The sequence below is a fragment of the Amborella trichopoda genome, chromosome 3 (assembly GCF_054954075.1).
Source record: "Amborella trichopoda isolate Santa Cruz 75 chromosome 3, AtrichopodaSantaCruz75HAP2 v2.0, whole genome shotgun sequence".
Classification (NCBI taxonomy): domain Eukaryota; kingdom Viridiplantae; phylum Streptophyta; class Magnoliopsida; order Amborellales; family Amborellaceae; genus Amborella; species Amborella trichopoda.
Window position 1 is genome coordinate 16,845,678 of NC_142338.1, and position 22,954 is coordinate 16,868,631.

Below are 22,954 nucleotides of genomic sequence, written 5' to 3' on the forward strand. Positions count from 1 at the left end.
ATATAGTATTATATTGCCTATTAAATAATTATGATTAAATAGTATATTTCTTACTGATAAATTTTCGATATGTTATAAAATATAATTCCTATTCAATAGTATTAATTATGTCCTTAAGAAAAGGTCAATTTGAAAATTTTAAAAATGAAAGAAATAAGAAAAATTAAAATACTACTGTGGTGTATGCAACTTTTTTTTTCAATTTAGTTGTGGATGTCAGAAGCTACAAAAGAAATATAAAATACAAAAATAAAATTGAAAAAGAAAATTATTATATTATTTTTAAAGTATATTTTTCTTACAAAAACGAAGATATTTACCATTATGTAAATGTAATATGTAATACATAATTAACAATAGCTAAAAAAATTATGTAATATTATAGATATTACGCAAAAATCAGTTTTCACATTAGATCTATGAATCGTGTCAATGGAATCGGTATTTAAAAATAAAAATCCTAATCTCAAAGTCACACATGCAAATGTTATACGAAATAATGCAAATATTTAATATATAGTACTAATTCAGCAATATATATGTATATTTTTTTATAATTATCGAAAAATCGTAGCTTATTCTAATAGTTTGAAAAATCCCTAATCAAGGCAAAATACAAAAAAATTTGCAAAAGCACATTTATCATCCGAATTAATACAAATGTTACGAGCTAATGCAAATATTTAATATATAGTACTAACTCAATAATATAATTGTTTAATTACCTAATAAATAGAGAAAGAAACGTAAAATTTGCAGAAAAATCCATCAAAACTTAGCTCTAGTTCTATCTGATCTGCTTGAAAAAATATATAAGATCTATAAAATAAAAAATAGAAAATAGAGATGAAAAAACTCTTCACCATGTATGAAAAGCAATACTAAATTCTTTTTAGATTCAATATTCTTTACTCTTCACAGTTTCTTCCTCTTGAGGTTTCTCTGATTCATACAATACAATAATGGACAGGACAACATCATCTCTTTCAACACAGATAAGATAGAAAGTTGCGTTTACTCCTATTTATCATAGAGAGACTTGAAGGGGAAGGTATACTCTTTCTCTTGTAAAAGAAAGGAAAGGTTGCTTCTCTCCTAGACAAGAAAGGAAAGGTATGCTTCCCTCTCTTCTTTGATAAGAAAGAAAGGTGCCCCGGTTTTAGTTGACTCCCGTCTCAAATTCTCATGGTCCTAAATAATGTATGGTGAGAAAGGCTGCAGCTCTATTTATATTTATTGGGTTGCAAATTTTCCTAAATAGTAATACTATAATTTGTTTTATTTGTTGGAGTTCAATTCAATTATTTTCTAAAAAGAGATGACTTCACATCCATTGAAATAAGAATCAAAATTATATTTTGTGGAGCTCCAATTTAGAAATATAGCTACGGCTTCATTGAATAAGATATTAACCTACAAAATGAGACACATCGAAAGAAATGACTGAGAATAGATAAAAAAATAAGTAATATTGTAAATATTACCCTAAAATCTATTTTCACAGTACATCCGTTGAGAACAACTCGACTTGATCTATAAAGCCTCAATCAACAAATCATGTTAGGGCTTCTGTATATCTCTCAAATATCTACAAAAAAAAGAAAACAAAAATAACTCAATTTTATATAATATTCTAAAAAATTAAAATCAATTCCACATAGATACTAAGGAGAATATGATGGAAATGACCGAAATGTAGGAAAAAACAATGAAGAAATATAGAGAAAATAGAAGGTTACCTTATAGATCACTGAAAGATCAACAAAAACAAACAAAAATAACTCAATTCCATATATTGTTTAAAAAAAAGAAAAGAAAAGAAAAAAACAACTCCACTTTGAAACTAAGGAGAACATAATGGGAATAGCCGAAAATATAGGCAAAAGTAAAGAAGAAATATATAGAAATGCAGAGAAAACCGAAGATTACTTACTTTGAAAACCTAAAAATCTGATTTTACAATAGATCCGTTGAGAACATCTCAAAACAACTTGATCTACAAAGCCTCAATCAACAAATCATTTTAAATCTTCTATAGATCACTCAAAGATCTATAAAAACAAACAAAAATAACTCATTTTTACATAACATTCTAAAAAAATAAAAATCAATTCATCATAGAAATTAAAGAGAACATGTTGGAAAGTACCAAAATGTAGGCAAAAACAATGAAATGCAGAAAAAACAGAAGGTTATTTACCTTGTAGATCACTGAATTATCTACAAAAACAAACAAAAATAACTCAATTCCACATAATGTTGTTTTTTTCTTTTTTTTCTTTTTTAAAAAAAAAAAGACGAAAAAAAACTCAACTCCACATTGAAACTGAAGAGAACACGATGGAAATGACCGATTTTTTTTTAAAATTTAGGTTTGATATTATTTAATTACAAAATCATTGATTTTTTAAAAAATTTAGGTTTGATATCATTTAATTACAAAATCATTGAGGGAGTCAAAACATTCTAATTAAAAATAGAATGCTTATTTTATAATTTTTATTTTACTCAAGTATCTCTTCAAAAATATCTTGAAATACCCAAATTGCCCTTGTTTAAGGATAAGAAATGGGGGTGAGAACGGGTCGGATCAGGGCCGGATCTATCCAGATCCAGATCCGGATAGGATACATCAGATCCGCATTGGATTCAGGTTTAAACCGGAGCTTAGATATTCGGATCCGGATCCAAACAGTATACACTGGATCCGGATCTGGATTATATATGGATTATATATACTATTTTTAAAAAGTATATATATAAAAAATAAAAATTGACTATTTTTACAAATCGGGTTGGATCCGGATCTAGATTCGGGTCGGATCCACCTGTACCTATTTTCGATCTGGATTTCAATTTGAACTTGACTTTTGGATCCAGATCCGAATTTTGGGTCCATAGACGGATCCAAATAGATCCGAAATCCGGGTTTTTGGATCCGGATCGAGTCAATTCTCACCCCTAATGGGAACTCTAAATAAAGGCTTCAACTAAATTATGACAATACCCTTACTTGTTTGAGGGTCTAAATAGTGGCATCAATATTGCGATGCCACTATTTATGCAGGGTTTTCAACCTTCAATAAAGACAATTTGGATATATTTAAAAGCATTTTTTTAGGAGGTAACGAAAATCAAAAGTTAATATGGATTTTTTGTAGCCTCTTCAAGATTTTGTTAGGGGTTCTGTACTCTTGAATGATATTCATCCTTCTAACAAAAATTCATGGATATAGCAGTCATAATGAAAAACTCGTAGTAGAGATTTTGAAAGGGAGTAGACTCACTGCAACAGATGCGTCCCTAAGGCACCAAAACTCCATAATTATAAGTACAATTCATTGACTCGATTGAGAAGAAAATAGTGCAATAAAGCTTTATCCATTATTGTTGCTGGGTTTCGACCCTCTTGATTCCATGAATTTCATATAGTAAACTATAAAATAAAACCATTTACTATTTGGTTCAATGAGGTCACATTAATTTTTTTATTATTAGATATGAAATTAGATGATCGGATATGTAACACCGACCAAACTAAAAATTTCAAAAAAAAAAAAAAAAAAAAAAAAAAAAAGGAGGGAAAATCGAACGCTTTGACACTTTTGTTTTTTGTTTTTTTAGTGGGGAAGACAGATCCTTGCACGTTTTTTCATATAGATTATGGAGTTAGTATTTTTAAAGTGTTATCAATTTTTTTTCGGATGAGATACTCTACTCCCACCGGAGTGTGGAATCCTCATTTACTCCCTCGGATAAAATTCAATCTAAAATTAATTTTAGGACCCCAACATTTGGAGATATAACCTCTTCAACCCATAGATTAATATCAATAAAAACAATCATAATTATATCATCTATGCACTTGAATAAAAATAATATCTCGAGATTCAATGGAGACCAACCAAATTTTAAAGGGTGATTAGAAAACTCATTCAACCATTTTTTTTAAAGATAAAAATCATCTAGTAATTCCAAAGTGTTTCACAAAATTCTAAATTAAAAAAGGGACTCTTTACAAAGAGATCATTTATCTTTCATACATAGAGGTCACAATCATTCTTATCTTTTAGATTTTCAAATAGGTGATCGTAAAAGTGTCATTGATTAGATACAAAGTTCTCAAAAAAAAAAAAATGTCGGATTTCGTGACTCACTCCGAGCCTTTCAATTTGACATCTAATGAGTGGGAATAAGACCTCCTTGTACAAAAGATAAATGATCTCCTTCCAAACAATCTTTTAAACTTTTTTTTCGAAGTAAGTATTCTGACCGACGGAGTAGAAGTAAATTATGCCTCCAATAGAGCATAATATGCGTGCCCTTTGTTTATTGATCAATGAGAGAGAGATCTTTGCCTGTTATGACGAACAACTTGACCCATCTCTACGTACACGAGTTAGCACGTGCCAAGTTATAGGATCAGGCCATGGTTCTCAGGTGCAAGTCAGTGGCCCAATCACAAAGGATCCTCATTGATCCCATAGATTTATGAAAGGGACTTTTTCGGGAAGAAGTTAACCAAAGGAGGGTGCACGTTTGGGACCACGCCACACCACATTTAAAGCACCCTGGTGAGCCGTTGATTGATAAAGGTCAGGGCTAAGTGGCGTCAACATTGGCCACGATGGCTTATTCTTCTCCAATCTTCTCTCTCTTATCTCAATATGTAGGGATTGGATGAGGTGAATCTTGGCCTTGGATATCCAACCATCTTTTGGCCCTTCACTTTGATATTTTTGGATAACAAAAACCCCTCAAATATCTACCCCCCCACACCCCAACTTCACCCAAATATCTATCCCCTTAATCCCCCCCCGCCCTTTTATCTCTCTCTTCCTCTCTTTCTCTCTCTAAAAAAATTTTGTTTCTTTGTCCCTTTGTTGTTCTCTTTCTCCCTATAGAGTTTGTCGACTTCTAGAATAAAGGAAATGTGCCACCACCATAACAACCTCCCTTGTTTGCATTGCCACCCTCATAGCTACATTAGAATGGTACACTCTTGTTTTGAAATATGGGAACACACCTTGATTCCAAGTTCTCCATTTCATAATTCATCTAGCATAGAATAAGCAATTCACTTTTTATGGGTCTCTTCCTTTCACTTTTTATAGGTCTTTTCCTTAATATTGGCTTGATCACCATCTTGCTGGTTCTCACAGGTCCAACATCTCATAGAGAGATGTTTGCTACTTTGCATGGATCTCGATGCTTGCGTTGTGGCGCTCGCGAAGCATGCAAGGATCCAGCCACTCGTCACGGTGACAGGTTTCTTGCCTTGATTTGCTTAGGGGGTTCTGGCAGTGCTTCCTTTTTTCTGTTTTTTTTGGGGCGTGGGGGCGGGGTTTGGTGTATATTTGAAAATCTTCGAAATCGATATGTATTTCAAATTGGTGTATGCAGTTTGGAAGGGGCTCTTGAAAGAGAACAGAGGCTTCTTTCATGCTTATTTCAGAGCAACATCTCAACACCCCTCTCACTGTAAGTTTTTACTTTTTCTATACCTGCTTATTTTACTTTTATGCTTCATCTTGATTCATGAGTTTTGGTATGATTGTAGACAGACCAATTTTGAAGGCGCCCAAGTTTAGAAGAAGATGACAAAGAATGTTAATACTTGACACTCTGGAAGGAGGCAGCGCTAGGGTTCATTAGTGTTTGAATTAGAATGGATGGATATATTGTAAGGTTTCTCTTAGAAAAACCCAGCATCAAGGCTAAATAAGTTATTTCCTTTGGGAATAAAAGTTATATTGTCCAATACTTATATTACACAATCAGAAAATCTATGAAAATTAACCATAGTTTCTTCCATCCATTCCTGTTTAAATAGTATGGAATGAAGTTTCAAGCTTCAACCATTGGTTTAAAATGGATGTGAATATTTATGAGATGTATCCTGCTGCATGCGATTGAGAAAAGGGAGAGGGTTATTGGTTTTAAAATGATTTAGTTATCATTCCAAACCAGCTTAAATAGAGTTTAGAGTGTTTGTTTTCAACCTTAACAATCTTGGTTTGTTTTGAATCTAATCTGGTTGCGACTATCTTGCATTATTTTGAGTCTAATCAACATGAAATATTGTTTAGATAAATCTTTATGTTTACCAATGAGTTACTGTAGTCTCAAATTGCAAGGGACCCTTCGATTTAATTGCAAATCTTTTTCAAGTGATGTATTTTTAATTGGCAATTTGGTCAATTGTCATTTGATGGGTATTTGATTGCTGCAATTTGAATTATAAGTTGGTTATTATGTGGTGTAATGGCGGTTGTATTGATGAGGTGATGATGGAGGTATAATGTGATAGTGATGGTGGTGGAGTGGTGGTGACGGTGGTGGCATTAGAGGAGGTGGTGGAGTGAGCTGGTGGTGGCGGTGGTGGCATTAGAGGAGGTGGTGGAGTGAGCTGGAGGCGGTGGAGCTGTGGTGATGCAAAGTAGGTGGTTGTGATAAAGTAGTGACGATAGTGGGGTACCGGTAGTGATGGTGTGGTGATGGTGGTGGTGGTGGTGGTGGAGCGGTGGTGGTCGTCGTGGCAGGTAGGCGATGGTTGTGGAGGTAGAGTATCATGTTAATGAGGTAGTTGTAGTGGCGGTAAGATGGTGGTAGTGGCTGCTAGATAGTGGTGGTGGTGGCAGTGGTGGAGGCGGAAGTCGAGTAGCGAAGGTGCTGCGTTGGAGCGCTTGTGGTGGAACAGTAGGTAGGTGATAATTGTGGTGGTTCAATAGTGGTGGTGGCAGTGGTGGCTGCTGAGCAGTGGTGGTGGCTGCTAGATCGATGTGATGGTGGTGATGGCGATGGTTATGTTGGAAATGGTTTTTTGTTTTTTTTTTTTTTCTGGTTTTTTGGGTTGGGAGAGAGAGATGGATTTTTTGGAAAAACAACTTGCTTCAAAAAATTCAATGTGGGGGTCAAACTATAATTGACAATCATTTCAAATTTGCTAATCAAACGTTATTTGAGGTTAAATTGTTGGTGAGAAATTACCAGACAGGCTTAAATTGCAATTTGGCTTGGAAATCAAACCATGCCTTATATTCTAAGTTTCTTCCTAAAATTCACTTAGAATGGTTTAGAATGAGCGAACATACCCATGGTGGTTTTTCACATTGGTTATGGGAAGACAATCAAATTTTTACTGCAAATATGCTACTTAAGCTCATGGACTCTGAATTGTTTATCTTTTCAGAAAGTGACACATTGTCATTTCCAATCACTCTTACCTTCTATAGGTACAATAAATGAGCACTGACTTAATATCTATTAAATTGAAAAAATTGATGAAAATTTTGATAAAATGATTAAACACTACTACTCCCACTAGTTTTCGACTAAGTAATGAGATTTCTCAGTGATTTCTCAACCATTTTCGGTGAGGTTTGTTTCTTAGCTACAAGACGTATTACTATTGGTCTTTGTAATCTCGAAAAGGCTCTCAAGAGCATTCAACTTTGAGAGCTCTTTAATGAGTGTTTTAGAGAGATTTTATGTCAAGGGTGTCTAGTACTTCAAAGACAACATGTACATCTTGTGACTCCAAGTCCTGTGAATCCCAAATTCAGTCAAATTACATCCAAAAGAATTTCAAGGACTTATCCTTTCTACAAAGAGTTTGTTTGTGTTGTAGTGAAGAAATTTTAGTGTGGTTCTAGTTGTCATTATCTCTATGAGATTGGATACAAGGGGAGTCCACTTCTCAGTGATTTTTACTTGCTTGAGCCTTCATCTCTTTACCTTCGAGTTTTCTACACATAAGGCTCTGAAGTTTAGTTTTAGACCTCAGTTAAGATCTGACTCATTGGGGCGCGCCACCTCCAAAGCATTATCCACTATATCTTCTCTAGAAAGCCCCCCAAAGTCCTTTCAAGCACCAAGCCATGACAGTAGTATTAAGCAATGTTTGAAAAATCAAACAGGTCTCGAAAACTAGCCAATGGCCAATTTCAAGTAAATGGTAAACGGCCGGCTCTCCTCTAATCCTTTCCTTCCAAACTTGCCAAAAAAAATAGCAGTCATTGCAATCCCCCATTAAAGGGACAAGTTTTTAGGCACATCATGCTTATATAAAACAAGATTGATACCTTATATAAACTTCTAAAGAGGAAAAGAGACCAAAATTTTTAAATAATAGATTGAAATAGGAAAAAGCAATCATAGAAAGAAATAAAGGACTAAAACACCGTACTTCTTGGGGAACGAATGAAGAATCCAAGAAGCTGCCTTTCTTGGGTTCACAAGGCCATTAAAGGGTTAAATTGGATCAGTCCTGAATCTCCTCATATATCATGGGGAATACCCTTCTCAAGACAAGAATTGCCTTTAAATATTTCTTTACCAAAAATGCCTCTTTCCACAACAATCAGAATTCAAATTTCTCCCTCCATTCTATTTCTCTGCTTTAGCAAGGTGATAGATTTTCACGTAATGAAGTTTTAAGTTCCATTCCTATCATAAGTAGGAGACTCTATCCCTACTGAACTACCGACAAAAAAAAAGCCCCACACAAAACGCGCTTCCCACAAAAAGCCCTTTAACCTCCATCCACCAAACTTCTCCCTCTTCTCAAACCTGGAAAAGAATAAAAAAGTGAGACAAGAAACAACCTTACCACGTCAACCAAATTGACTCAACACCTGCTCTCTCTCTTTCTCTCTCTCTTAATGGAAGGCATAAAACTAAACTCCATGACAAAGTTCCAACTTCCAATGTTTCGTAATGGTAAGACTATTATTTGGCCTCGAGCAAAGGGAAAACTGGCAAAGGCTGTAACGAATTTGAAATATATGGTCCCAAAATAAACATCCAACTTTTACACTTGTTGCAAAAGAAATGCTCGGTATGTTTAAGTATAAAACAAGACCATTTACTTTTAGGATAAAAAGAATACAATCAACACTGTCTATTACATATGAAATTGACTGGCTAGGAATGTACTATTAATCATCACTCAAACTCTAAAATTTTTTTTTACTGAAACTTTGTGAGATAGCCGTGACCACTGATTTCATATCTGGCAGCTAGATGTGATCGTGACCTTGTAAGAAAAGTGGGTGGCCTTAGAGTATGCAATACCCATTTTATGATAAAATGGGTCAAACTATCCTTATATTGCATAGACCAAACCGGACCAGTTGAATTAGACCAAATATATATCCCTTTTTGAAAAAAATACACACACACGCATATATATATATATATATATATATATAAAAGCATCGACGCAACACCTATGGGCAAAAATCAACAGTGTTTTCGTCCATTGGCTCATCATTATCCAAAAAAATCTCGTGGCATGGATAAAATGACCGCCACGGACTTAGCAACTTTGTGGCAGTACCGTCACGAACATACTAGGTCCGTGAGAGTAAAAAAAAAATCACGCAAAAGTGTCACAGACATTGCGCCGTCCGTTGCGGGTTCGTTCAATAAACTACCATGGAAATAGCAAGTTCGTGGCATGAGTATTTTAAAATATTTAGGGTGTGTGTACATATGACCAAATCTCACCAAAATAAAATATTAAAAAAATAATAGTCATAAAATAAAATGATAACATTACCCATGAAAATTTATAGGGGTATTTTACATAATTTTTATCAGTCAAATTATTTGTTTTATATTTTATTCATGTGCATCTCACTAAGGCGCACACACCTACAAACTTTCAGATCATTATGATTTCTAAAACAAATATTAAAATTTAAACACTATCAAACATTTGTGACCATGTGATAAACTTTGAACGGTGATAACGTCATAGGCGAAGTACTGTAGAACTTCACCTATAGGCATTTTGTAGAGTTTTCTTTTATATATATATATATATATATATATATATATATATATATATATATATATATATATATATATATATATATATATATATATATATATATATATATATATATATATATATATAGGCCAGAGAGAGAGAGAGAGAGGAAAATACTATGCAACGCTTATAAGAGAAAATGAACAGTGATTTCACCTACCCCTATCACTGTCCAAAGTTCATCGTGCAGTCACGATTGTCCAGTAGTGTTTTATTTTTCATTTTTTTTTATAAAAAGTGAAATATCCTAAAATTTGGAGCGTGTATTCATAAAAAATATGGGAATCTTCAAAAATTATACAAAAATATTTTACATGAAAAACATTGAACAAAATACCCCCGAAACTTTTAGGGGGTATTTTGGTCAATTTATTTACGGATAATTGTTTTTATATTTTTATTAGATACGTCTCAGTAAGATGTACATACACTCCAAATTTCAGGTCATTCTAATTTGTAGAAAAAAAATGAAAAATAAAATACTACTAGACAATCGTGACCGCGATATGAAATTTGGACGGTAATGATAGTATGTTAAATCACTATTCATATTCACCGATAGGCGTTGGAGAGAATTTTTCATATATATATATATATATATATATATATATATATATATATATATATATATATATATATATATATATATATATATATATAACCAAGGTATCCTTGATCATCGTATGCATGTAAAATCTTCATATATTGATACAATGTTAACAATTGCGGTCTTGTATTAAAAGAAAATTGTCCTATATATTTCAAGATTTGTTCCTGTAAAAGGAAAGTTTATTTTGTATATTGTAATCAGTAAATATGAGAAAGGTAGGGTATTGTGTCCTGTATTTTATGGTAAGTATGTTTATAGTTTAGGTGTTTATAATTTAGTTTCTATTAGCATCATCTGTAATTTGTTTGTAAAAGACAAGTCTGTATATTCATATCAATTAATATACACAAAGAGTCTCTTCAGAGAAACCTGAGACTCTTTACATGGTATTAGAGCTAAATTCATCTTAGCTGTGTCCATTCCTCGTCTCTAAAGTATTGTCGCCGCTTTTCAAAACGAGTCTGTTGTTCACCCATTCAATACAACTTATGTCGAGTCGTGTTTCGATTATCTGATTTGTTTCTCTGCTAGTCGTGTTTCGACTCTCTAATCTGTCTCTATACCGAGTTGTGTTTCGACTCTCTGATCTTTTTCAAGAGTTCCTAAAGCCATGTGTTCTTGAGGCTTGTTGATTCGCCGTTGCTTTTTGTACTAGTTGATCAAGCAATCTGATTATGCACCTGAAGATCCAATTGCTTGTTTCCATGACTTAGTGCTTAAACTCCAGCTGCTCGCTTTCATAGCATCTTGAGTTCGAGAGGGAATGTAAAACGAAAGTATATATTGTATATCCGATTAATATAGAAGGTATATATTGTAATCAGTAAATATGAGAAGGATAAGATATTGTGTCATATATTTTATGGTAAGCCTATGTATAGTTTAGGTGTTTATGCTTTAGTTTCTATTAATGTCATCAGCAATTTGTCTATAAAAGACAAGTCTGTATATTCATATCAATTAATAGACACAAAGAGTCTCTTCAGAAAAACCTGAGACTCTTCATAGTTCCGTCTTTCCCTCTCATTCAAACCAATGTGCTTAGAGAGAGACGTCACACTCCATTTTATGCAGGTACAAGAGATTGAGGGAGGGAGAGGGAGTGTCAATGCTACAAGACATGATTACATGAAAAAAAACATAAAATAATGATAGCACAATAGTAAAACTACTTTTTTTTGGAAAAATATCTACATCATACACACCCTTCTAATGGTTGAGATCTCGTAAGGGAAACTCCAACATCTACGAATTACTCTTGTATTTTATTTTTTATTTTTATTTAAAAATGATTATTATCTAAATTTTGGAGGGCATGGGTATTTTTATAAACATAACCAAATTAAAATTTTTTAAAAAATGTTTTAAGTTATATTTGACCAAAATATCCTTAAATTTATTTTGAGCAATAGTTTTTATTCAAAATAAATTTTATTCAATTCAGGGAATAAAAGTGAAGCATAGGACCAATTTCATATTTATATATTCTTAAATAATAAATAAATAAAAATGAAATTCAATTTTGATTCTTGGATGTGGATGACTCAATCTGAGTCATCAAAAGGTGCTTGTGCACCTTGTAAGCGTCCTTAGCATGTGGATGCAATACCAACCCTTTTTATTTTTGGGTAGATCAGTGGGAATTATAGGCCTCTACCTGTTTTTAGAAAGAGTAATTTTATTTTTATTAAAGTGTTAGTAAGAATGGAGGCCATGACCTTTAACTGAGGCTCACGTGGTACTGCCACCACGATCCTAGACCCATTCTCTAAAACTCTTTAATTTTGAAGGATGAATTTTAAGGTGATTGGAAACTTCATGCCCCTAGAGGACAATTGTAAAAGTTAAAGTGGGCCGGGGCCTGGCCCAACCTAGCCCTAACAAGGTCGGGCGATCAAAAAACAAAAGAAAAAACAAGAAAAAAAGAGGGCTAGGCTGAGTTGAACCAGGCAAGCACTAGTCCTAGCCAGGCCTGCAGGCCACAAATTATGGCCCAAGCCCTATTTTTTTGGGGCTAGCTCGGGTCGACCAACCCATTGCCAGCCCTAGAGAATTGGGTAAGAGTTTCACATCAAGAATGTTAAAGGGGAAAAAATAGGAAAGGAAAACATCCATGTTAAAAAAAATAAAAAATAAAAAAATAAAGGAACACATCAAAGAGAGAATTCCTTGTTGCTATAAAAAAAAACTTCTACATTTCTTCGAAAATCCACAGACTAACTGTCAACTTTGTGTTGTCCAATTGGCCACCCTGTACGTACCTTGTTCTGCTAAGGTGGCACATATGTGGTTGTTCCCTACCAGGTTAACGCAATCACTATTCTTTCCAGAAAATACGAAAGAAAATTACTCACACAATATTGAAAATGACCCAGAACCTTTGCACCATTAAAATGTTCCAAATTTCAACCCAAACTTGTCTCAATTTTGAAACTTCGACGATACTCATATGAATTTTATCATATTGTTATTATTGTTAATTTTGGGGGTTGGTATTGCGCCCACAGGATGTGGATGATGTTAATTTTGGGGGTTGGTATTGCGCCCACAGGATGTGGATGATGGTAGCAATGGGCTGGCTAGATTGGGCTGGCTAGATTGGTCTGGCCCTGCCATCACGGCCTGGCCCAAATTATGGCCTGGGCCACAAAAGGTAGCCCAGAGGCTGGGCAAGTTGGCCTGAGGGTAGGCCGAGGCCGGGCATGGGCCACAAAATGTGGTCCGAAGGCTGGGCCATAGGAAACCGCGGTCCAAAGGTAGGCCGGGGCCGGGCTTGACCCTTGTTTCTTCTTTTTTTTTTCTTTTTTTTTTTTCTTGCTTTTGTTTTACTTTCAATTTATTTTGCCCGGCCCCACTTGCCTCTGCTAGGGCTAGGACAGAGCCTGGGCGCCCCTATAGGGACTAGGGCCAGGGGCGGATCGGCCTAGGCCCTACCTGTTGCCACCCCTAGTTGTGACACTTAAAAGGTGCATAAGGACTTTTTAATGGTTCAGATTGAATCAAGCTCATAAATAATAAAAAAGGTAAGGAAAAATAAGAGTAAGAATAAATATTAAGATTCATACTAATACATTTATAACTATTTAAATAAAATATTTTTAATCATTTTATTTAGGTATATTTATACAAATAAACATATGCTAAAGAATTTAGATAAATATCTTATTCAAATAAAAATAAAAATATGGGAATGATTCTTGTCCTTTGGATGTGGCCTCGTGAAATCTCCAACTCAATGTGGACGGGCTACTTTTCCTAATTTTGAAGTGACTTAAAACTGAATTATTCCCTTCTCAAACCAACTTACCAGAGTTTAAAGACGTTGGCATCAAACCACAAAGAACTAAAGATTATCCTATATCTGATCAACAAGAACAAGGTAATTGAATCTTTTTTTGCTTTTTGTTTATGAATGAGTTAGTGCTGTTTTCTAACTATTGAAATTCAAATTTCCCGTGCAAGTCGTCAGATAATAGTAAGAAAGAGAAAGGCCATTTGACTTGTTCCATGAAAGTTTTACTCAGCTATGGGGAGTATATTCGCCCAAGATGCAACATTTTGTGGATATATTTTGTTTTAGAGGAAACCTATCATCATCATAGCTATTTCTCAACTAATTGGGTCGGCTACATGAATTTTGGTCCAATCATTCTATACTATGAAGGGTCGTACCCCAAGGGAGACATTACAAGTCCTCGTATCTTTTCTCGCTACTTTCAACCATATCCTTTTGGGCCTATCTCTTACTCTTTTTTAGCTTTCCGCTTAAATTAACTCATACCCTTCTAATAGGTGTTGTACTGGGTTTGCGCTGCATATGGCCAACCCATCTAAATCTAGTTTCTCTCATCTTATTGCCTATTGGCGCCATATCTAAATTCTCTCGAATGTTTCATTTCGAATTCTATCCCTTCTTATCTTGCCACTCATCCATCTCAACATCATCATCTTAGCTGCATTCATTCTATAGGTATGTTGTTTTAGAGGACATTAAGTACTTTAAGGACAATAGGAGCATCCCATAATTCTGGATCTAATGGAAACCTAGTCAACATCTTTTTTTGGGGTGAGTTCGTGGGGATACCAGGCACCTACCCATTTTATTAAGATACCAAAAAGTTGTTACATGAACATATCTTATATAGCCCTTGGCAAGGGACACTAGTAACATCCGATAAAATGAAAGGTGTTACAAAATCTGGAGGATGAGCAGACCACAATGTTGCTTCATTCATAAAAACTGCTACTTTGACCAGAGAATCAGCAGCCGTATTGGTCTCCCTATAAGCATGTTGGATGTTCCAGTCAACTTGTTTTTCGAAACCTAGCTTTACCTACTTTTTGTTCGCTATTTTGCAGAGTAAAGGTCCTAGTGGAACTGTGGCGGCCATGTCTCAGTGGATTTATAAGTGAAGTTGGATATTAGTAATCTTTTACTTTGCCTTGGCTTCCTCCAATACCTTGTTTTGACCTCAGTTAAAGCATGAAATTTAGACTATAAACAAGCTTTTCAGTATTATTTTCATTAATAATGTAATTAGACTTTAAATTAGGTTTTAAAGGACCCTGAAGCAAAAGATTACATCTATTCACTTAGTTTGTTTTTTTTTTTTTTCTTATTCTCTAATGGTTTAGATTTGTTTGATTTTGTTGGCTGCTTTTCCCCTGTTAGATCCAAGATTCATTAAGTTACCTAGAATAGCGCCACAACAAACACAAATTATTTGTAATAATATTAAATTACACAAAAGGGAATTATTTGACATTTATTCCCTTTCCGAAGAGTATAAACCTTGGTTGGATGACTACCCGTTAGAGCTTTCAAGTTTCAAATACGTTATTTGCCTCTAAATGTTTGAACATAAGTGTATTAGGGATTGTTAAACTATGAGACCGTTTATCTTTGTTGCAAGGATGCCACAATTGCAACTACCCATTAGATTTGAAATTGGATGGCTTGGGGTATGTCACGAAGTCCGAGAAATTTCTTTTTAAACTTTGAGTCTAGTCAATAACACACTTACAATCATTTGATTTAAAATCTGACGGACGAGAGTGATTGCGACCTCCTTGTATAAATAGTAAATGATCTCTTCATATATTTTTTGAAAATATAATTAAGGAAACAATGAGCATTGAGATTAATAAAATCAGAATTATAACCATCATATGCTATTTGAAATAAGGAGTGTTTGGGCACCAAAAGGCCCATCATGTTTGGGGCTCCAAACCTTTCTCAAAAGAGCATAAAGGCATTCTCAGAATTAGAGGGGCAAAAATTGTATCATTCTAAGAACCAAAAAAAAAGGGTCACTCATTGTTTTCCATGAGTACTACCTCATCACCATTTCCTTCTTCTTGAGTGCAACCATCAGCCTCTACGTTGAAAGGAATGCGAGGGAAATGAGCCCACTGCAAATATTTACATATTCATAAGAACAAAATCCTGAATATAGGAGTATATCTCTAAAGAATCATGAAAGGAATAGTATAAAAACGTTTCCAACTTTGAAATTGTGAAGGAGGCCACCATTATCAACCCTTGATGACTCTGGGAAAAGAAGAATAAAGAACACATCGCCTTCATTAAGCCAATAGTTAGAACCCAATGTACTACTAAGTGATTGGGAAGGGCCTTGGGAGGTATTCATGATTTTATCATTAAAAAACTATATGAAACAAGCTAAATTATAGATATTTTCTTTGCATGTTGTTTTCTTCAATAAATATATATATATATATATATATATATATAGATGGGTGCCAATATGACATCTAGACATAAGCACCCATCATTAGAGTTTGTCTTCTTCTTTTTAAATAATAACTTGTATGTGTACTCAATATTGGTGATTTAAGAATTGTCGATTTGACTTAGAATTACTTGAGGCAGATGACAATCAGGATAAGGAGATGTCGAAAGGGAGGGATAGTGATAAGGCTACAATGTGAGGAGTGGTGTTTGGTACTGAAGTTGTGATGAAAATGCACTAACATTTTTGGCTGCTGCGCTGAAAGCTTCCTTGTGGGTTATAGTGGGTTCTCTGGCCTTGAGCCTTTGTATCTCTTCCCTGTAATTTATTAAACATATTTGATAATAATAGTTAAAGGCAATAATAATACAATCTCTCTGGAAATAAATAGTATTTAACCACTGATTCTTAGACAAGTAACATGCGATGGATGTGATTAACCTGTGATGGTTTATATTATATCCCTTTTAGTGATTAGCCATAGGAAGAAAGGAAACTGCTTAATAGCGGATTTAATGAAGAATTAGACTTAGTTTAGTATATTCGTTTAATGTGCACATGGGGTCTTGTATCTTACTTTATAAACCGATTATACGCAGATGGAGCCCTGTGCCGCTTCTCTGGAGCTGCAAATGTGTGGGAAAAAAAACGTTACAACTATCTCAGGTTTATAATGTGTGTCGATAGATAGAGTATGAACCATAATACGAGAAATAAAAAATAAAATATACACGCCATAAGAATACAAAGATTTACTTGATTGTACTAAACCATGCGCTCTGATACCACTTAATTGCCCTCTTATACTCACGTTTATTCACATGTTTGGGAGGGGTGATTTCATCTTTTTTTGGAGATGATGTGTTTATTGGTGTATCGATGCGAAGTTCTTGACTCGCCTGAGACAGGGAGAGAGAGAGAGTTGGCACCTTCGCAAGAAAGAGAACTTCAGGCACAAAGTTTTTGACAATATTAAAATTTTTTGTAATATTGTCCCAAAAAAAGAAAAACACTAAGGTTTGCAAATAGAGTAAAGAAAGCAAAGATGAGGGTAAAAAACAGTGAGATGACCTGATTAGTGAGGGAAGAGATGAGGTGTAGAGGGAGAAAAGAGGCTCTGAGCTTCATGTTCACAGACAGAAGATTGTTGCAGTGACCGCATCTCACTGTTACCATTTTCAACATGCTACTACATGGTACACTTACCTGCATGCATGCCTCATAGCAGTGAGTATAAAATGATGTTTATGATGATGATGATCATGGTATACGACGTTGATGATGATGTATTATTGATGATGGGTGAAGAATGGATGGTGATTGGGAGAGAGGGGTTTTGAATACCAGTAGAATGGTGTCGCAGAAGGTGCACTGGACATAGCAAAGCTGCTCTGGAAACTCAAATATGTGCTCACATGAAGACATCCTTTCTTTCTCTCCAAAACCAAAACTGTAAATTTATTGTTACTGATCGAGAAACATGTGTAATATATATACCATATAGTAGAGAGAGAAAGGAGGCCAGGAGGGGTGTTGCCATAAATTTAGCGTGAGAGAGTAGGAGAGTTGTTTCCATAAATAGAGGGAAGCTTTGGGTTACACGTTTCTTTTAGCAGTTGAATGGTACAGAAGGCAGATTTTCATGGGAGAGAAACTGAGTCCTCTAGAGTTTGGTGCTTCACTTGTTGTTTTCATATTATAACTCCATCTCTGATAACTCTGTAAATCATATAGTCATCTGAAACAAGTTTTTTTCTCTCTCTCTCTCTCCTAACTAAAAATTCATTGTTAATACTTTCTCTCTCTATAAACCTCTCAAGCAATAACTCCATGTCTAATAACAATGTAACTCTCTCTCTCTTTCTCAATATTTAAATAATTAAATATTTATATAGAACTAGAAAGCAGTCTGTCATGTTTGAGATCGTCTCTCTCGCTCTCAATATTTGAACCCTCGATGCTTGGTCTAAAAAACATTTGACTCTTAGATTCTCTTTCTCTCTCTAGAAACCCCCATTTCAGTCGGGAACTCACTGTCGGTCACGGTTCCTAATTCAGGAACTATTTCCCTCTCCATAAACTACTTCACTTCAGACACTCCCCCAAAACCCATGGACCTTTCTCTCTCTCTCTCATATCTACATATATATACATATAATTTTGGGGGTTCCTGCAAAAGGCAGGGTGTAGGGTCTAATCTTTTTGCCATGTTTGGAGAGAGGGGAAGGTTACTAGAAGCCCTGGTTGCAGTGGAAAACTATCATAAGTTCTTTCTAGGAAAGGCATCCATTTTGTCTTTCCTCTGAGCTGATCCTTGGGCTTTTGCTTTGGAATGATAAATTTTACTATTGTTCACCGCTTTGGATTTTGTGTGAGTGAATGAATAGCCAGCTTTTAATGGCCTTATTTACTCCTGTTCTCTTTGTGTCGTTTCTTTTTGCCTCAAAAATGGTCTAATCTTTGTGCATAGAATTTGGAGCCCACATATTTTTCTTCACACTTTCCATGGTCTTGGTGCGTTAAATGCACATTTTTTGTTTCTAGGACAGAGGAAAAATGGTGGGTTCATTAGATGATTAGAGCATCGGATGACTCTCTTGCCTTACTACAAGCATGTATGAGCCAGTAATTAATGGAGGTTAGTGCAAACATTCCCCCTCTCTCTCTCTCACATCAAATGATCTGGGCTGTAAAAGATCACATGGTTCTTTAAGTAGATGGCCTTCATTCTAAGGGCTTGTTTGGTTCATGCATAAGAGTTTGTATATGTAAAGCAGTTTTCATATGTTAACAGTTTCATATGCAAAAAATTTCCAATCTGTTTTTCCATGTTGGTTCACATACATTTCTTATGTTTGGTAACCCATTGGTAAACTATCTCCCAATCTCTCTTACTATCTAAAAATCCATTTTCTTTCTCTAGAAACTAAATCTCTCTCTCTAAAAATCAATCTCTCTCTTTTTCTCTCTAAAATACAATCTCTTTATATCTTTAAAAACTCATTCTCTCTCTAGTAATCGAATTTCTCTTTCTCTCTAGAAAATAATCATTCTCTCTAGAAAACCTATCTCTGTTTATCTCTCTAAAAATTCATTCTCTCTCTAGAAACCCAGTCTCTCTTTCTCTCTCTGAAAATCCAATCTCTCTTTCTCTCTCTAAAAACCCATTATCTCTTAAAAACCCAATCTCTCTTTCTCTCTCTAAAACTCCAATATCTATTTTTAGAAACTCAATGTCTCTTTCTCTCTCTAAAATCTTTTCTCTTTAGAAACAGTCTCTCTTTTTCTCTAAAACCGATTCACTCCCTCTAAAAACTCAATATCTGTTTCTCTCTAAAATCTGTTCTCTCCAAAAACTCAATCTCTCTTTCTCTCTCTAAAACATATTCTCTCTCTTGAAATCCAATTTCTCTTTCTCTAAAAATATATTCTCTCTATAGAAACCCAATCTCTCTTTCTCTCTCTAAAATCCGATTCTCTTTATAAATCCAATATGTCTTTTTCTATGTAAAAACCCAATCTCTTTCTACAAACCCAATCTCTCTCTCTCTCTTTAAACCTATTCTCTCTACAGAAATCCAATCTCTCTTTCTCACTTTAAATACCCATTCTCTCTCTAAAAACATAATCTCTCTTTCTCACTCTAAAAACTAATTTTCTCTCTCCAGTGTTACCAGTTATTTGGTATCAGCATAGTATGACTAAGTGGTGGGGAACGGTCGTTTGTTAGCATAGACCGGGTATTGCCTCCTATCTGAAGCTAAGATGGAGCGTGAGTGGAACCAACCCACAATCATGGAGCTAGGGTTGTCTAAGTAACTTGGTATAGGAAATATTAACATCAATCACATGGAATTAGGCATATGCATTCAGGTCATCGATCTTAAGATAGAGATGTATAGTGCCAGTCAGGCTTTCTCCATAGTGGATGAATCCTTGGACCGTAAGATGTAAGGGCCGAAGGTGTTCAACTCCCAACCCAATGCGGGTGAGAACCCTCTTTGGTATTATTATTGCAGGACCTCCGTTGTGCATGATCTTGTTCACCGATTGAGCATGCAACTGATCAGTCATGAAGAGAGGCCAGTTATGGAATCTATCCCCCCAGTTGGAGGTCACCATTAGAGAAGGTGACGACCATGCAATTGTCAAGGATGGCCGGATCTACTTCGACCCGCTTGACTTCGGTTTCATAATCTTCGGCCTAGGCAAGAGCTTGTCTTAGGGCCATGTGGAAGTCTTTGGACAACATAAGGGCATCGTAAATGCTCAACAAGGCCGCCAGCCTCTTAAGGTGTCCAATCACATCATATTTGATCTTCTCTTCATCAGAACTAGGTACACCTGGGTTCATGGCTGGCTTTGAAGGTATAGGAGGTGGTGGGTTCACCCCTCTCGTAGAAGGGATGGTCGTAGCCAATGAAGGAATTTGAGGAGTCAACTGATTGGGCTGCGTAGTCATAGAGGGAGCTGGCAAAGCTGGATACCTTGAGAGGCTCGATTTCCCAGGGTACTTGACTAAGGCAGGTGGCCCAGGATACTTTAGGATTGTTGGTTGCTTTGGCCTTTGAGGACGTTGGAGGCTTTTTCCTCAACTTGGTCAACCTCCGTGGTTCTGCTTCCTACTATGATCCGCACCACATGGAAAGCTTCATAGGAAGGGGTGACTTCGTCTTTACCTTCTTCTTCTCTTGACATTTTCTCCCACTCTTCTTCGTTAGGCCAGGGACCTTTCTGGGTTTCGGATTCCAGAAGCATTCGATAAGCTGATTGAGAGTGGGATAGGGTTCCCTCCTATTAGTGAAGCCCATGGCACCACCAATTCTTAGGAGACATGCTTTCTAGATCGTCGTCTTCCTTATCTGCTTGCGATGTCACCAACTGGTATTGTGTTGTTTCAACTTCGCATTAAGGCCCTCAAAATTTGGGCATTCCAAGGTGAATCCTGAGAAAGGAGCTCCGTAAGGGAAAGAGTTTGAAGAGTCGGGGATACAGAGGTGGAAAGTGCTTTTAGGGTCATCACTCATATTGGACCATGCCAGGTAGCTTTTGCAGTCATCACCCGTATTGGACGCCAAGAGGTTTTTAATGTCTTCACTATCAATGGACATGATTGAGGATCTTTTAACATTGTAACCCTTGTTGGACAAAGCCAAGTAGCTTTTTACGTCATCAGAAGATCTAGATAGTTCTGGGGGACTTTTTAAGTCATCACCCATATGGGACATGAAGAGGCTTTTAACATTTTCACTCTCATTGGACATAATAGGGGATCTTTTAATGTTATAACCCTTGTTGGATGATATTAAACAACTTTTTACATCATCAGCAAATCTAGATGGTTCTGAGTGGCTTTTAGTGTCGTCACTCATGTTGGAAGGATATAGGGAATCTTTAAGGTCTTTACCCGATTGGACCAAGTTGAGGAGCTTTAAATGTCATCACCTATCTTGGACAGATTGGGGGTGCTTTTAGAGTCTTCACCCATGTTGGATATGTTTTGGTTGCTTTTAAGGTTGTCACCCATGTTGGACCATTGAGGGGTGCTTTTAGAGTTTTCGCCCACATCGGACTTAGCATGAATGGTATAAGATGAGGCTACATCACAGGTGGCTGTTTGGGATTCTTTCATGTGAGCGGTTAGTTGGTTGGTTGGTTGGCGATATGAGCATTTATCGCAGGATGAAATCATAGAGAGTGGGAAGAAGAGGGATTGGTGGAAGAACCACATATTCGACTGGTGCCTGAGGGGTTCTCCTTTTTCTGTGAAGGGCTCTTCGGGCCTTTTTGTTCTTCCCCTTCTTGGTAGTGGGGAAGGGTTGATGTTTACGTCATGGCATGGATGCCATGTTCTGTCACTGAATTGCTTCCCTCTTAAGGGCCGTTAGTTTGTCTTGCATGTGGTAGACATGCCAAGGATTGGACATGGAGATGGGCTGTCAAGAGTAATAGACTCAAGGGGTACATATTCCCATGGGGTTGCCTCTTCAGTGTGACGACGGAGCGTCAAGTTCGGAATTTGAGAGGAGTAATCGCACTATGAGTGTTGGAGTGCCTAGTCGGTCATGGCTAGCTGGCCACTAGTTATGAGTCACCCTAGAATGAGCATAAAAGCTCGGGACTGGGATAGATCGTGCCCCTTTTTTTGGTGGTAGGGTTACCAGAGACCTTCACGCCCTCGAGCAACATACCTCGGTTCCTTGGGCGGACAAGGGAAAAGCATGCCTTCCTCCGCTAGGACTTAGAATACTATAGAGAGGACACTGAGTTGTAATTCCCTTGGTCGGGCATTACGGGGCCGATCTTGCTTGACAGTGATCGCATGAGAAGCCTCGGCTGCTTCGATGCCTTTCTTGATGCCATCAAGATGGGTCTGCCTCTATTGGATTAAGGCTTCGATGTGATCTTCAATAAGGAAACAATCCTTAGCCACATGTTCCAGCATGCTATGGAAGACAAAGTAATTTTTGCGGTTCGTGAGCCCCACTTGCTCGGGTCTCCTCGGTATTGATAGGGATACCCTCATCCAAAAGCATTTGCAAGATCATGGGGGTCCAAGCCTAATCGAAGTTGTAAGGCTTGTTAAACTTGTTGCTGAGGGAAGGTTTATTGAGGTTTGGGAGCAGAGGAATCAGACTATAAGATTAGGGTTTTCGTGGCTCTTGTTGAGGCTGCCTTTGAGTTCTTAATGTGGGATTCCAGTGGAAGTGGCGATGTTCAACATCTCATGAGAGTTCGTTCAGCTAGTACGTGGAT

General features: G+C 36.2%; 2 protein-coding genes across 7 annotated transcripts; one reads left to right on the plus strand and one right to left on the minus strand.

Moving 5' to 3' along the window:
• The first annotated feature begins 4,649 nt into the window (after window positions 1-4,649).
• On the plus strand, window positions 4,650-5,816 carry LOC18430462 (uncharacterized). 2 transcript variants are annotated; one of them, XM_006840615.4, is made up of 4 exons: window positions 4,650-4,994; window positions 5,163-5,268; window positions 5,404-5,481; window positions 5,561-5,816. In XM_006840615.4, exons 1-4 carry the CDS (start codon window positions 4,932-4,934, stop codon window positions 5,599-5,601), a joined length of 288 nt encoding a protein of 95 aa, XP_006840678.1. In that variant the 5' UTR covers window positions 4,650-4,931; the 3' UTR covers window positions 5,602-5,816. The 2 variants fall into 2 exon arrangements, with proteins under 2 accessions (XP_006840678.1, XP_011622004.1); XM_011623702.3 differs by having other exon boundaries at window positions 5,565-5,816.
• Window positions 5,817-7,955: 2,139 nt separating this feature from the next.
• Window positions 7,956-17,643, minus strand: LOC18430463 (axial regulator YABBY 5). 5 transcript variants are annotated; one of them, XM_020665022.2, is made up of 7 exons: window positions 17,543-17,643; window positions 17,270-17,404; window positions 17,010-17,127; window positions 16,776-16,824; window positions 16,441-16,516; window positions 15,783-15,857; window positions 7,956-8,571 (listed from the first exon to the last, which is right to left on the minus strand). In XM_020665022.2, the coding sequence occupies exons 1-7, from the start codon at window positions 17,621-17,623 to the stop codon at window positions 8,566-8,568; spliced, it is 540 nt and encodes a 179-aa protein (XP_020520681.1). In that variant the 5' UTR covers window positions 17,624-17,643; the 3' UTR covers window positions 7,956-8,565. The 5 variants fall into 5 exon arrangements, with proteins under 5 accessions (XP_020520681.1, XP_088716385.1, XP_020520682.1 ...); XM_088860259.1 differs by lacking the exon at window positions 16,441-16,516; XM_020665023.2 differs by lacking the exon at window positions 7,956-8,571 and having other exon boundaries at window positions 15,563-15,857; window positions 17,010-17,097.
• Between the last annotated feature and the right edge of the window lie 5,311 nt (window positions 17,644-22,954).